This window comes from Egretta garzetta, unplaced genomic scaffold (assembly GCF_000687185.1).
Source record: "Egretta garzetta isolate BGI_Z169 unplaced genomic scaffold, ASM68718v1 scaffold248, whole genome shotgun sequence".
Classification (NCBI taxonomy): Eukaryota; Metazoa; Chordata; class Aves; order Pelecaniformes; family Ardeidae; genus Egretta; species Egretta garzetta.
Window position 1 is genome coordinate 2,168,106 of NW_009260596.1, and position 16,982 is coordinate 2,185,087.

General features: G+C 38.4%; 1 protein-coding gene across 1 annotated transcript in view; it reads right to left on the bottom strand.

Moving 5' to 3' along the window:
• Positions 1–16,982, bottom strand: part of WDR64 (WD repeat domain 64) — an 85,069-nt gene that overhangs the window by 13,643 nt on the left and 54,444 nt on the right. The window contains exons 13-23 of the mRNA XM_035900275.1: positions 15,005–15,153; positions 12,938–13,061; positions 11,483–11,652; positions 8,995–9,171; positions 7,952–8,082; positions 6,554–6,646; positions 4,768–4,861; positions 3,328–3,370; positions 2,911–2,912; positions 2,731–2,823; positions 1,261–1,366 (exon numbers count right to left, since the gene is read on the bottom strand). Of these exons, the coding sequence (XP_035756168.1) occupies positions 1,261–1,366; positions 2,731–2,823; positions 2,911–2,912; positions 3,328–3,370; positions 4,768–4,861; positions 6,554–6,646; positions 7,952–8,082; positions 8,995–9,171; positions 11,483–11,652; positions 12,938–13,061; positions 15,005–15,153 (1,182 nt within the window). The remainder of the gene's footprint in view (positions 1–1,260; positions 1,367–2,730; positions 2,824–2,910; positions 2,913–3,327; positions 3,371–4,767; positions 4,862–6,553; positions 6,647–7,951; positions 8,083–8,994; positions 9,172–11,482; positions 11,653–12,937; positions 13,062–15,004; positions 15,154–16,982) is intronic.

Genomic DNA, 16,982 nt, shown 5'->3' on the forward strand with positions numbered 1-16,982 from the left:
AGCAGGTGGATGCCCGAAGGGAGGAGGCGGTGACCCCGTGGGAAGCCTGCGGCCAGATCAGGTTCCTGGCAAGACTTTGCAGACCTGTGGGGGGAGGAGCCCATGCCAAAGCAGGTTTGCCGGCAGAACTTGTGACCCCGCAGGGGACCCAACGCTGGAGCAGTCTGTTCCTGAGGGACTGCACCCCGTGGAAATTATGGACCCATGCTGGAGCATTTCGTGAAGAACTGAAGCCTGTGGGAAGGACTCATGTTGGAAAAGTTCGTGGAGGACTGTCTCCCGTGAGAGGGACCCCACGCTGGAGCAAGGGAAGAGTCCTCTCCCTAGGAAGAAGAAGCGGCAGAGATGACGTGTGATGAACTGACCTCAACCCCCATTCCCCCTGCCCCGTGCCACTGGGGGGAGTAGGTAGAGAAACTGGGAGTGAAGCTGAGCCCAGAAAGAAGGGAGGGGTGGGGGGAAGGTTTTTAAGATCTAGCAGTTTTTCTTCTCTCCTTCTCTGACTTTGATTGATAATAAATTAATTATTTTCAAGTTGATTATTTGCCCGTGATGGTAACTGATATAATGATCTCTCCCTGTCCTTATCTTGACCCACGAGCCTTTTGATTTACTTTTCTCTCCTCTGTCCGGTTAGAGGGGAGTGATAGAGTGGCTTCGGTGGGCCCCTGGCATCCAGCCAGGGTCAAACCACCACACACAATCAGACAGCAGATAAACTCTTGGACTTTCTGCCAGATGAAAGCCAGATTTGATGTGAAATTAAAAGTCTAACAATGAGCTGCTAGCACAGACCACAAGTGCTTTCTTTCCTTATATAGCAGCATACTGCTGATGCCATTACTGTGCACTCCATATCAGCGTCCGAATCATGGCTCTTGGTGCAGCCACAACTGCAGGTTTTTATTTAGTTTTATTACCATGAATGTGAAATTTTTACTTGTTTTTAGCAGTAATCTTTGCCCTTGGTATTAGTACAGTAATTCAGATGAAAAGTATATGTTGGGCTTGTGAATAAAGAAAATTGTAATGTCTTTTATTAACACAATTCTACTGATACTGCTATTAATGTAATGCTAAGCTTTAATCTACCATCCTTTCATACCAGAAAATACCTTTTTCAATTATTTAATTACAGCTTTGATGGAGGAAGTCTGTCAGCATTTGGACCTTCATTTCCACATTTTTGGCACACCTACAACATGATATTTTGTGGTCCTGCAAACTGTCCTGAACAGAATGCCTAGCAAATTTACTCACCCTTACTGCCTGCCAAAAGCATTTTAGTGGATGTGTCTGTACATAGTGCTGTCAGAGGAACTGAAGGATATTTTGAAAATGGCAAAAGTTCTTTCAATAGGTTTCCCTAAAATAAATAAACAAACACATATTTCTCTTTATAATGTCTACATGAAAAAAATAATAATCAATGCATCAGAAGTTGAGTGCCATTGATTTGATCTATTCAGTGTTACTTAGCTCATATCTATTCAGAAAGCAGCTGAAAAGGTATTTTCCTAATCTACTGAATGACCAAGATAGCTGGGGTGTATTCTTCTGGTTGCCATCTCTCCTACATCAAAAGGACAAGCTATTTCACTCTTCAGGCAATTCAGAGTCTATCTGTACCTACGTCTACTTTACCACTTATATCTCTCATTTGCTATGGAATATCATCAGTATGCATCTCATTTGCTACTGAAATATCATTTCTTGCTGCAAATGGACCCAGGATGTCTCCTTCACCAACTTGTCATATTTTGCAAGCAAGCATTAGTAGACTTCCTCCCTTACCGTCTCCTCAGGTTTGTGAGGAGGTAAGGGAGAAAGTCTTGCTGATAAGGAGAATCTTGACTCTGTCATCCATGTAACAATGATGACAATCATGTCAGTGATGATATCACCATTATCTAAACTTGGAGATTCCAACAGGAATCTAAGCACACTAATATATCAACCATGAAGACAAAAAACCCCAATAAAGCCAAGACCTACTGTACTTGGGGACATTTACTATCATATTCTATTTTTGCATAAAAAATCTGCAAAGATACCTCACCATCTTTCTGAAAAATTCTTGCTATGTCCTGCCTTTGCTGGATTCCTGTTAAAGCCTTACATGGCTACGTATTGTGATCACTGCCTGCCACAATGACCAATATTACCCAGTCATATCATGGTACTCCCCCTTCTTTCTGCATTTACTTTTTATCTCTTGTTTAGAGTAACATCTTTTCTGGAATAAGTCTGAGGTGATATGACAACTATGCCATTTGCATTCTGATGTACGACTGGTTTTACAAGCTGATTATAGCTGTACACTATGTATTAGGATACTATTCTCTCCTGATTTGTAACTCTGCTAGTGTTAGCTGGCTTGTGCAATGTTCCAGAGATATTTCTCATCTTCTAAGAGTAGGACACTCTGCCTTGCTTATCATCCTTTCTTAGAAGGTAAATGATGTGGGTGAAAAATCAACTTCTAGATTTTCACATAACTTTAGAGTCAGTTTTTGTTATAGTTATTTCAAACCATGTTTCTTCATTTACCATTTGCCATTACTCTCTGCTGCAGTTATTAAAGCAGAATTAATCTGTGCCTGTGGAAGAAACTATTAACCAAAAAATGCAATAAAATGTCTTTTGCTGCAATTGCTAGTTAAAAATCAGGTTTCCAAAGATTGTTTTCTCAATGGTCCAGTCCCATCCCAAAAACATTCAGATAGCTACCTGAATACTCCATAGGCAGATACAGCCATTTTCATGAGCAGAAGCCAGTATTGGTGAGTCTCCTGCTACAGCATTGGATAACTGTGCATTTGTCTTCAAGTATTGGATATTCTTATACCCAGTTGTGTCTTCTGCTTTGGAACACAAATGATCATACATTCTCTCAACAATTTTTCATACTTCTATTAAAGGTACAGAAATTACATAACACTAGAAAAAAAGTAAATTTGAAAATAAACTCCATCATTAAGGTGGCATTACTCTGAAAAGTATGAGAAGTATGTATAGTTGACATTCCCAAATTCAGCATCATCTCTATTTAAAAAAATCAGCCATTAAGTCCTTACATATCCTGCATCCTGGCCTGGCTTTTGGCCAATAACTGCAAATCGGGGTCAGCAAAAGACATTGAGGTGTGTCATTGTCATGGTTTAACTCTGTCCCAGCCAAAACCAGGAGAGTCATCCACATACTAATAGTATCCCAAGTATTTTAAACACCATTTGCCAGGTGAACTGACAAACTCATGGTTTCTATGGTAAACTGGGCAGAACTTATGGATCAACAACAAAGAGAATGAAAAACATCTTTCCATACCTGTTGTTATTTCAGCACTAATTTCATCACTTTGTACATTTTCCTGAAAGCAAGGAATAAAATGTAATAGAATTAGAAAATGGAATTTGGGTGTAATTACAGAAGAGTTCTCTAGCTGAAATTAGTTTAAGAACTTATTTTTTTTAATTGAAGGAATCAAATATTCCCCCAATTTCCATTCAATCTGGGACAGCATTGAGTGAAAACAAGAAACATTTCATCTGAAAAGAGTCAAAATCACAGATGAACAAATCACAAATGAAATTAATTGGAATTTAGAAACATACTAAGGGTAAATTTGGCTGAATGGTGTTAATTTCTTAGGACAAGCGAAGTCAGTCACAGTCATGTAAATGTAACCTAGATCTCTTACTTAGAGACTTTTATTCAGAACATACATATAGTCCTTACTGCCTTGAGCAAAGATGAACACAGTGCATAAATAGCAGTAACATTTACTCACATCTGCATCTTCAGTATGAGAATTGTCATAGTCCTTCATTTGTGCCTTACTATATAGGCTTCCGAGGATCCCCAAGGCTGACATTAGTCAGTATACTGGCCTCAAAAATTGCCAAGTCAAATAAGATGGGAAAAACTATGCAGCCACGAGTGTTTGAGGTATCTTAGAAAAGGAAAAGCCACTTCAATCTCATCCTACCTATTGATCTATGTAAGGCTTGATGTGTTGGGCTTTTGGGGATCTTTTTAAGAGCTGCAGATGACTGTCCATTTTGTTATTCTAATGACTACACTGCACAAGATATTTTATACTTTAGTTTGCAGATGACAGTTAGGCCTGTGTCTACTTGGGAATCTGTGAAAGTGCCATGCTCTGCTGAAACAGTATGCTGGAAAGAATCTGAGGTAGCAGGATTTTCCTCTTTTTGCCTACTTGCTATTTGTTGCTCTGCAGATATAGCACGTTCATCTGGCATAAAAAGACGAAAAGTGTTACAAAAATCATAATGCTATCCTTAGCAAAAATACACAGACTGAGACACTGGCATCTTGATGGTAGATTAAAAAAAATTCTCATGTCATTTGAAAGCAATGTATCCAAGCAAGTGTGGCTGCAGTGTAATGTGGTTCCACTTTTATTCAAATACTTCATGATTTGTCTATTTTACCTTCCCCTTTGAATTCTTCTATACCCCTGTTTGAAAGTCAGAATTACTAGTGATAAACATCTGACAAACACTTTGATAGTCAGCTATTCCATGTATCACAGAGCTAGCTGCCTGACAGAATGTGTTCTTAATTCTCCACCTCATTCACCTTAGGTGAACAAAGTTAATTTCTCTGTAATTCTTGATATTTAGTTTTTTGCATGGCTTTATGGAGGGATTTTGGTAAGCTACAGGATTTTAAAACCCAAACCCAAATGAAAACAGACATTTGTTTTGAATGCTACTGAATCTGTGATGCCACTATACCTACCTTATGTAGGTTCAAAGAACTGCTCTTGTGCTCTGGAATGGCACTGATATCACTCCTCACAGTAGTGGTATTAGAGGGCAAGGAATGAATTTTCCTGTGTGAAAGAAATTATTGGAGATCACTGACATTCTTGAAGATACTGTTTGCTACCTGGAAATCAACATCATCCAGTTTAAAAAAGCATAATAAAATAGTACCTGAATTGATTACACTGATTTGACTAAGGGTTGTTGACGTTTCAGAAATTTATCCAAGTAACTAGGAAATATTTACGTATTACACAGCCAACCTCTTCTATCAGGAGTTTTGAGCAAATTAAATCCGTAGTAAATCAAAATTAACACTGGTGTTCATCCTCAAGAGGTGAAGAGGAAAAATTCAGTGCATGCCAATGGCTTGTTCCCTTTCATTTTACACAATGCTTTGCTCTGCAACTAGTTTTCAATTAATTACAGAAACATTTTCAATCTGTTAAGATAATGATCAGAAATGGGATTCTGTGGAAGAAACTCAGCAAAAAAAATTTGGAGATGGTCTTCATTGTTTGTGTTTCTAAGTCTAGAGTTTCTGGCCACATAACTCACACCAATGTCACAGCTGCTCTGTTTTTGACAAGAGTATCTGAATAACTGGGATAATGTAAAACACATATAGAAAGTATGCAGCTGGCGTAGCTCACTTAAATTTGGGCAGGTGGCCATGACTTTGTAATTTTTCAGTGTGTGGTTTTACAAACTTGCTATCATTCTCGAACATCGTGTGTGCATATATGATCACAGTCATATTCATCCAGGTACCTTCCCAGTATGTACAAATCATCCTAAGCCTATATGATTCAAAGACATTGTAGGATCCTCCTGCTTAAACATGATCAGAACTTTTCTTGATTTATAAAAGATTCTATTTGTTAATTTTAGTCACTGCATTTCAATTTAGTTAGGATTTATTAAATTAATAATTAAGCTATAATGTCAAAAAGCAAATTTATGCTCAATTAAGTGGCACTGGTACACTTTGGAGTGTAGTAAATGCATAAGCTACTTGAAGGTTTTAAAGCAATATAAGACCATAAACCATCCCTATGATTCAGGAAAGCGAAAAAGCTGCCTAATTGCTAAAGGCCTTAAAGCTGCAAAAGTATTTAAACCATAGTGAGTCCTTTTGCCTACCATTGCCTTTGCATATCCGTGGGAGGACAAGCACTTCTGGAGGTATGTACACGTGCACTGCCTTTCTCTCAAAATGAGCATATTTGGCTAGAATTTTGTTCTCTATGCAACACCACCAATCTATGCCAGCTTCTAGTTTGTTTTAAAATGAAACTTGAGGCTGCACACTTCAATGAGTTTGCCTCTCTCTTTGTTTGCTGAGAGTATCTAATACCATGAGGATTGTATCAGGTTTAAAATAAAGAAAAAGCCTTGCCACCACACAGTTATCTCACAGAGATAAGAATCAAAGAAGGTACAGTACACAGGAAAACTAATACCTGATAAATGCTAACTTGTGTTGAATTCTTCAACAGAATTGAGACTTATGAGGTCATTTAAGGGGACAAAAGGATAGCTTAGTGGAGTGGTAAAAAACAACATATGGTATGGATTGATAAGCATTACATGAGTTTAAAGATAGGGAAGCTAATTAACTGTTTGAACTTGAATTGACTAAATGCAAAGAAAATCTCCGTTTAAATGAACTATTTTTGATGAACATTACATCAGTTTCCAAAAACAAAATTCCAAATGACTGCGCCTGTCCTGGGGGAAGATAAAATGCACGCAGTTACCTGGAAGAGAAAGTGCTATGTGCAAGGAATAACATGGCATTGACTCCAGATGCTTGGAGAACTGAAGCCTGGTTGTCTTCATTAATTTTACACCTGAAAATAAAGATGTTTGAACAGGATCTGTCAGGCTGTGTATTGCTCCCAGAAAAAGTTGCAGACTTTGTTTGTAATCTAAAAAATTTAACATTTCATTTCCCAGAATGCATGTCACCTAAAAATTTTAGACACAGTTTCTCACAATGTTATTCAGTTATGATGGATTAATGTCAGTGAAGAGTAGGTACAGAATGTGCCTGTGCCAAGAAAAACAGGAACCTGGTAGAGTGGTGAACATTTCATTCAGCCAAGTATTTTCTTGAGAATTAGTATTTAAGAGAAAAGTAAAGTAACTTATGCTGAAGTTAACTGGCTAAGTTAATGTTAGAAAAGTACCTTGCTCCTGGCATTCAAACCAGTCATGTAAACACTGGGTAAAATACTCTACTTACAAAGCATTGACTTTCCTGTCTCCCATGTATCCACATGAATTGGGTCCCTCATATATGGGGAGGCAAAAGCAAAGGAAGAGGCAGAGCCAGAACTGCAGTTAAGTTTTGATTATTTCCCATGGTACAGAAAAACTCAGCTCACTTTCTCACAAACGTGCCAATTTTACACATGAAGGATGCTGTGAAATTATTGGGTAGGATAATTAAATATTGACTTTGTATGGTCTTAAAAGGCATGTATTCCATCAGTAACACAGAAATACTGCTGTGCTGCTCCACTCAGTCTAACCAGACATGTTGTCATTGTTCACTTTCATGAGGTAGCATCTTAATCTGTGTGAGAATATCTGGAACCATCCTATGCTCACTTTTCATCACTTTCTGTGAAAGGTTTTTACTCCCAAACCTCCAGAATCACTTCAGATTTCTCCTTGTTGAATCTGACTTCTACCCTTCTGTGTATAGACCATGATACTGATACTGATAATGTAGAACATCTGCCATTATAATCTGAAGTAGCATTATTTCCAGATATCCTCCTGAACACAAAACTTCCAAAATAAGGATGTTTCTACAGCTCAATAGCAGCCTCTAGCCAATGAGAGAGTGACTTACATAGTGAGAATTTCCTTCAGTGGCAGTGCTGAGTTATGTTAAAACACTATTCTTAATTACATCATGCCTTCCCCAGATGACTCTCTCTCTTGATCACTTCTCCTACCTGCAATGTCAGGACTAGCTAGCAAAGTAATTTAAAGTCGGAGGGAGGGGAGCCCACATAAATTGCTACTTTAACTCCTGCTTGTCCATCACCCTTTACAGCTAGGTATCTTAGAATTTCCAGTATGCCATTTGAAAAGTTTGTATGAAGTACTGGAGATCAAAATGCCTCCATGAAAGCAATACTTACAGGCATCTCACAGAGGCAGATTCAAAATCCCACAAAATTATTACACCATTTGCACTTCCAGTAGCTATCAAACTGCATCCTTCAGCTTTTAAAACATCAAAACACTTCATTTCCGCAGAAGGTATGAAATTCTATAAAGAACATTAAAAAAAAAAAAATTTGAGTAGGAGCGATGTGGGCACTAGAGAATGAAATGTTTTAACTGTTAATTTAACAAGATGCCTAAATTAACAGTGTCTACAACAACTGCCTACTCAATGTTATTCTAATACTGTTGTATCTGAGCTACAGAGAAGCACCAGAAGGAAGCAGGGAGTGAGTACTGGGATACACCCTGCTGCAGAGGACAGCAGCCTCCATTTGTCAACCAGACCTGCCATCTATGGTACAGTTGCAATTAGAGCATGTAAAAACAGCTGTAGGAACTGAAGATTAATCAGAAGTAGGTATTTATGGAGATGATACCCTAATCAGGTTAAAGGAACGAGTCACTGAACGGAGATATAATGACCTTTCCATAAACATCATCCAGATCTGTTACAGAGTTAGTGAAATTATGCAAACCAAAACTTAAGCGTTGTGGACTATTCAAGTTAAATTGCTCAACGACTGAAACATAAATTTGACATCTTATTTTACCAAAGCGATAAGAAGAGAAAATGGAATCACTTTAACACCCAGCTTGATCTTTATGTGCCACTACTACTGAAGGTCAGTCTAGCTATATTAATGAATGGCATTTCACCTCTGGAAGACTTTATACAAGGACCTCAACTTACTATTTTGTACAGGAATTTGAAGCATATGTTCAGAGCAGCTGCTTAATCATGGCGACAGCCATGCAATGGATTATTAGGCAGATATAGCCCTTAGAAACAACCACTTTCTCACATGATTTATTTTAGACTTTCAGTATAATGAAAAGTTTGGCATACTTATTTGGTTCTTATCCTGTTGCTAAAACTTTAAATCCTTGAGGGCACAGTAAACATTTTACTTTCTAACCTTCTGTAAACAATGTGGAACTTTGAAGTATTTCTCACCTCTGTATCATTCCTCAGAGAACTGGTATCAGACAGCAGCTGAATATCCGGAAAAAAATCACGTGTTTGTAACGTGTCAGGCTTGAGTGACAGAGACACAACTGGATTCTTTCGTGGAAACGACACTGCTTCAGGAAGCACCCAGGTGACATATAGATTTGTTTGAACTGAGTTACCCTATTAAAATAACTAACTTAATGAAAGAGGAAGGAAAGGGTTTCTCTATTCCAAAGAAAATATTCAGCAAGTGTATGTCAAAAGCTTGTTTTCTATGCCAAACTGCAAAAACTATTACAGATATCACCTAGCATATGCCTACACTACAAACTGAAGTGCCAGGCAGAGATGTTCCAACTCACTTTAAACTATCTGCTGTTATATTAGAAGCTGTCCAGCTGTGGAGTTCAGAGCTTTTGGTTTTATTCAGTTTAACTACTCCCTTGAAGTAAGTTGTCTCTTCTGTTATAGCTGCTTGTTTTATTAACATTGCTAGTCTCCAGCTCATATGTACCATACCAGCAAAACTGGTGGTTTTTCCAATTGCATGAGAAGAACAAGCCACGGTTCAGTCATGGATTCCTTGCCATTGTACCACCTAGAGGCTACTGGGAGTTACCTTGGTAGTTTCTGCAACTATAACAAATTCACTTCAGTATCTAGTTGCTGCTTTAACTTGGATATTCTAGTTGCTGCTTTAACTTGGATATTTCTGTCCATTTTGGGAAGTGTTTCTGAAATCAGTTCCTTAGGTTTTCTGCTGTTTTCATAGATGTCTTGAACTCCGGAATGAAGCAATGATTAAGATTTTAGTAAATTTTATGATATTAAGTGTATCAGACAAGAAATAACTTGGGGGAAGGACTAAAATCTGAAAGATCTATAGAAGATTCGTGCAAAGGATTAACTGGTTTTGGGGTGTTACTCAAGTTTACCTTGCCAACTACCGTGTTATGAGCCTCTTAAAAAGCGAATAATATCAACTTGTATTTCTCGTTATCACTGAAACACTTGTACAGAAAGACAGTTCTGCAATTATGTGAAACACTATTAAGTACTTAGATTCATAAAGACTTGGAGGACATTCAACTCCTTACCAACCTATTTGTCAAGGGAAACATGTACATTGCATGAATCGTTTAACAATTTCATCAATAACACTGGAGGGCAATTGGTTTGATGCAGTATTTCAGAAAAACCTGAATATCAAAAGCAAACCCTGTATAAAACAGCTTTTTATTGGTGGGAGGCTCACAAGTAATAAATTATTTACCAAGATGAGAGCTTGTATGGTTTTTTTCCCCTGAATGTATCATCTTTCTAGTAAAACTTATTACTTCTCTCCACAACCATTGTTCCCTTGCACATAGTGGATTTAAAGTTTCGGAAGGAGAATTTTGTCCCAAATAAAACATTCCAATTTGAGGAAGAAAATTCTACAGTAAAATGGTTTCTCTGAGAAATGAAACCACAATTATTGTGAGGTCCAAATGCATGCTGTTAATTTTAGCTGAAGGGAACACAGAGCAGACTCTCAAAATCAAGTCAAGCAAGTCAATCTGATTTATTAGCCTTGTTTCACTGTATCGGTTTTTAGGCAGCCACTGTCTTAATCTAGTAATTTTAGACCAAAAAAAAAATTCTTTAGCAAAAATCTTCTCCAATATTGAGGTTTTTTTGGAGGATAATACTGTGGCCACCTACTCTCCATAAAGGGAAAATATACCAAGGGGCATATTAGGCTACAGTTGAAGAGCTTCAAAGTGACACAAGTGTATAGGCCTGAGACCTCTGAGGTTTGTGAAACTGAATCCTGAGTCATGGGAGCTTCCTATTAGTAAATACTAAATGAAGCCTCTACGGCATACAAGTGACTGGGATGGGTCAGAAATATGAGTCTGAGGGCTCATTGCTGAACTGGGACAGTGACTTCTACAAAGGACGGGTATCCAGAACCCAAGAAGGTGATGCTGTGTCTTCCACTGCCCAAGGAGCACACTAAGGCTGAAAGGCAGCAGTGAAGGAGGAAAAGATACAGCTGGCTCACGAGAACATGGCCCTAGGCCTGAGGTGCTGCTAAAAAGCAGGGCTCTGACCAGCGCAGTGGAGCTAAATACATAAACAGGATTTGCAGGAACAATTCTGACCAGTCTCAGCTGCTGATGAACTAGAAACTCTTTAAACAGGGTAAACACTGTCTATAATAACAACAGCAGTATTTTAAAGCTTTTACCTTGAAGGATCTATAACTACTGAAATCTCAATCACAAACAGAAAAGCAAATGCAAGAAAAGAAATTATCAGAATGCTGAAAACCAGCAATGGACTAATGAACATGTTAACACTTAGACAGAAAGGCAGGAGGTGGATTGTTCCTTGCCAGTTTCTAAAAGGTTATCTACTAATTAATGAAAAAGTCCTATTTTACATTGAAAATTAGGAGCTACCTAATTAAATTAGAAAAAAAAAAAAACTAGTATATTTTAAAAACCTGAATGATTTTCATCTTCCCATTCTGCCCCAAAACAAGAAGTGCATGTTGACTCTCATTAGCCTTCAGATAAACAATCTTCAGCAGACGACACTCATCTTTGCTGTGCTGGGCCAAAGGTAAGGCTTTAACTTCCTGCCCACTTTCAAATTCCCAAATTTTCAATGTTCCTACAAAAGGATGAGAAAAATATACAAAAGGGAATGAACTTCCAGCAATAACTGGTGCCTCAAAGTCAGAAATTTGAACTGGATCAAACAGGGAAAGGAGAAGAAAAAAGAATATCCAATTGAATGTTCAGAGCTAGGTCACTGGTTTTTCAAAAGCTGTAACTGTGTGTGTTTCTTAGGCAAGCATCCTTAGGGACACAGAACTTACCAGAAAACATCTTCACCACTAGACCCACTATTTTTCCATCTTTTTTCCATGTCTGGTTTATGCTGCAGCCCAGGGTAAAAGACTGCTGCCTATCTTACTTCTGTTTCTGGACTATCATCATCAGAGAGCAAGCATAGTGTGGGCTGAGGGGCAGGAGGCTTCAGGTTCTGAGCTACAGCAAGGAGCTGGTTGCTGGATTTGTCTCACAGAGCTAGTGGGGAGGAGCTACAGCATCATCTTAAGTGAAGCAGTTATTGCATGTGACTTCACTTTTGTAAGACTTGTTAGCATTTACCTGTCGTGCTCTTTAAGATCCATAAAAGGTGCAGTCTTTGCTCCGAAGTACAAACAAGAAACATTAGCCAGTATGCTGTGTGGAAAAGGCCATCTCCTCTTTATGTGAGGCAGCTTTCATGTATTTAATATATTTTAATACTTCAGATGTGTACTCTTGAACATTTGAATGTGAGAAGAATTATGTTAACAGATTACGAAATTATTGAAGTTTACTGCAGATTTCAGTGTAGCACTTGTGTATTGGAGAGGTCTTGTCATATTGCCTGAAAATGATGCACCCTAAATAACACACATGAAAAATTCAGGAAACATGTATATATGTATATATATATATTCTAGTGTTCAGTGCCTGCGGACACTATAAAATTGAGCTTAGATACTATAAAATTGAAAGAATACCGTTCTCCATCTGCAGCCATTTAGGTACAGATCTAGGTCCTAAGTCCTACAAGGAAACATCTTTTCAGACCAAGAGCTTTGAAGATAGTCTTCCAGAGGGCAATAGGCTAGCAAAGTACCAGTGCCCAAGCAGCCAAGAATCACCTTTCTATGAATCACCTAGCAAATAAAACCCAATCAAGACACACTTGCCGCCCGCCCCTTTTCCCTAGACCAGTAGCTGTTCATTCCTTTCTGTACATACTTCCTCCCACCATGGAAGAAAGCTAAAATTCATTCTTCTGTCACTGAGAGAGTAAAGGCAAAGAGTTCTGTCTGTTCATGTAATATGTAATTTTAAATAAATGTAATAAAAATGTGGTAATTGTTTAATTGCTTTACCATCACATGCCCCAGTAGCAAGATAAAAACCATTTATTCCAATGGCTGCACAGGTCACTTCAGTATTCAGTCCATGCGCATCTTCAATCTGATATATTTGGTATCCTGTTTCTAGGTCCCAGACCTGAGAAATAAGATGGTAATTATTTGTACTACATCCTCCAAAACTCATCACACAATGTATTCTGGTGTAATCGGAGAAAGACAAATACTTCCAAGAGCAAATTTTCACATCCCATGAAATAGGTTCGCTGTTACAATAGCACGCTACCATGTTCTATTACTCAAATACTACTGTAATTTCCCTGAAAATGTCCTTCTCTCCAGAGAAGCCATTCTGGCAAGGGAAGGCTCTATTTAGTATGCTATGAGAAAGACCCTTGTTAAGTTAGAGAGACTTGTTAAATATAATGATCATTTACAGTGCAAAAGCAAACAAATCTAACTAGAGAGAGTGGTTTGAGCTATAATTTCTATGCTGAATATCAAGATGAGGCTTTTCATAAACATTTGATCCAAAAATGTAGGAACAACTATATTTGATCATTATCTAATCCTTTTGGGAATTTGAGCAATGCCTGGTAATGAAGTACCAGTACAAAGTTTGGTTGCTGTAGTGGGATAGCTCAGTTTCAACTGGATTTGTGAAGTAGCCAGTCATGTCAGATGCACTGTCTGGATCTGTTTTTCTGCAGCACTGTATGCCCCAAACTATCTTGTAACTGTAATGGTGGTGTAGCCATCATGGTCTAAGGAAGGAAGGAAGGGTTTATAGTAGTAAATAACATCTTTGCCAAGTGTACAAAATGAACAAACCTTAACGCAAACAAGCCTTTCTCTGCAAGAATGGCATGCATCACTAGCTGGCCCAACAGAGATGCTACCTCTCCCTACAAATCTTGCCATCTAGCTCCATCAACAGTTGATGAAAACTGCAGGTCCTCAGTATCTTTGATGATCATTGTCACATTGTTATACACCAGTAATGATTCATTTTATTCACCTGTGGGTTTTCTGACACTTGCATGGCAACCATTTTTTAGTGGTTCAAATGCAAATGGTAAAGTTAGTAGGCAAGTTTAATCTTTTCATTAATGTTTCATCACAGCTGTGATAAAAAGTGATAAAAGTGATCTCTATCACTTCATTTTTCTTATTAACTGGCTATTATATTCAACACTTCTCCCTCACTCTATGACTTGAAATCCTTGAGGCTCAGAACAGCATGTTCTAGGAAATTATTTGAATGAGAAAAAGATCTACAGAAGGTCAGCAAATTGGCTCCAGAACTGCTAGCCAAATAGAAGCAGAACAGACAAAAAAATAAGAAGAAAAACAGGAGGATAATAAGTCAGCTTTTAGATTTTAGGCACACTGTATGTGCTAATGAAACTTTTCAATTTTAGTGAAGGAATCTTTTTATCTGAGAGCAGCATCTTTTACACAGTCCTGTTTTTGCAAAGTGACTTTTTTTCATGTTTTATACCAATCCATAGAATGTCCAAAATACACATTTATATTCTACTAAGCTGTCTGGGACTCAGGCACTTCCTAAACTTTAAAGAGGAGCTTATCAGATATGCCTTCCAGATCTAAGAATAATGTGTTATTGTGCTTGCATGAATTGTTGATTGGGTGCATATTTTGACATCATGGCAGTTAAAATTTTCCTTTGTAACAACTAAGTAGTCAATGGGCTTTCACTACTATTGCTATAGTTGCAAGAATCCCTTGCAGGAACAGGTGAAGTGTACCTGTTCAGCCAAAGGAAATAAAATTACAGCTAAATCCAGTACCTCTGAAGCCTTGCTCAATCTGCCTGGTGCTTGCAGTGCAATTACATCAGTGCAGGTCAGGGAAATAGTTGTCTGAGAAAAGTAATGCTGCTAAACCCAAATAGCATATTCGTCATGGCTACCACTTCCCTGGAGCATTTGAGCACAAAAATGGCCACAAAGCTAACACTTTGAATAATAGACACTAATCACTTACCTAATTGCCCAGTAACTTATTTGTAATAAAAAAGCTGAGACTTTTTCAGTTTAAATGGTGAAAACTTACACTCACCTTCAGTATTGACTCAGAGCAGATAGTGAGAATCTGGTGAAAAGCCCTGTTGTAAACCAGAACATTGATGCTTTTCTCATGTGTCTGTGGCACCTGTCTTGTATCTTGTATCATATGAGTTAGGGGATAAATATCTATGACAGCTGAACCTGCACAGGATGAGAGTAGTGAGGATATATACATTTTGTGTATAGTACCATTTTTTTCCCTGGATATAAAAAGATTTTATGGAAACCATAGGGTTCATTTGAGTGCTTCTGAAGAGGATAAGGAATATTGTCTGTTTCTTGAGAATATCTGTTCTCTAAACCAGAGAACATTCCCACAGGCTCCCCAGAAAGCACCGGTTAAACAATGGCTAAGTATTTACCTGCCTTAAACAACAACCCACCCACCTTTGACGGGATTGATACCCTGACTCCAAATCATTAGGAACCATAAATCCCCCAGTCCCAGAGTGGGTTGGCATGGAATGGAATGAACTCAAAGAAATAAAACTCTTAATTTGCAGGTATATAACTAAAATAAGTTCTGGTATCTGCTTTCTTAGAGATAAAGCAATTCTATCTGCAGGTAATGATGATGTCTTTCCAGTACCTTCCTTTATACAGCACTGCTGTTTTCCAGTCACCTTCCAGTGCTCTTGGCTCAGAAGGATTGCAAAGACAGGGAGGCAGATGAGACAAAAGAAAGGACAAGGTTTCTACAACTCAGGCTAACAAGCCAGACTACACATGCAGCCTCCTATTGCAATTCCAGTATTACTACGGTTCTACCAGCAGAGGAGCAGCAGTCAGCAGTGAGTATGCAGCAAAGGACGAAATTGCCTAATACTTGGCATAAGTCCAGGCATAGAGGCCAGCAGCTTGGAAAAAGGCACAGAAGGAAAGCCATGGCAGTATTCAAATGAAGCATGAAGGTGAGCCATGATTTATAGATGTTAGTGAACTCATAACTGAAAATCTCCTCTCTAAAGCCTTGTACATGTCAATGAGAATTAATTTACCCACACAGAGCCTCAGTCTCTTGCCCTCTTCAGGGGCAAGGAGAGACTCACTTAGTCTTTTAATGGGATCATTAACAGAGTCCAGGATCAGATTTTTACAGATATTTAGGCACTGCTCCAGTCATTGTTTATAAGGGCAAAGCTACCTCATTTTGTCAAGGATTTATGCATGTAAAATCCCTACGTTACTAAGCCTTGAAAATATCACTAATTAAATTTGAACTGAAGATCATAATTCGTATACTTTAGTGAATAAAAATCTTTAAAAACTAGACTGATTAATATTCTGGGTATTTTTAAAATGAGACCTAGAAGCTGAAGTTTCTTAAGCTTTGTGGTGCTTACCAAATGCCTAAATAAATATAACAACTTGTGGACCTTAGTGTGATATATATATTTAGGCTTCTGAAACAAGTCTATTGCCACAAAGATTCAGCAGAAACTACCAGGTCACTGAAAACAAAATGTCTCTGGCCTCTATAGCCCCAGAACAGGTTCAAAGCTGGTTTTTTTCAGTGACTATGCCTCTGGGGCAGACAAACCCTGCCAGTTTCCAGAGCCTCTGCCTTAGATACAGAAGGCTAGCACCCTTAGTGACACCTGTGAAGCTCTGGTCCTTTGGAGGTTCCAGGATCCCTGCTAGAGTCAGGAAACAGAGCCCAGAAACCTTGGGATGATTTCCCACACTATTTCCTTCCTGATCAGTTGGACAGTGCGTCTGTTGGCACCATGGATTGTGGGGCTCTCTGTAGCTACTGAGTTAAATAAGAAGATTGAATACACTTGTGAGGGCTCCACAGAGACTATACTTTGCTGCTCTGATCTCCAAATGGGATGAGGGTGCTAGAGGCGTAGGGGAAGATCTGCAGCTTAGCAGCTTTCAAGAAATGACAAGGGTACAGAACAATAGCTGTAGTTTCATTTTTCTGAGGAAGGCTCTCCTTGCCTTCAGAGAAGCCTTTCTCATTCCCT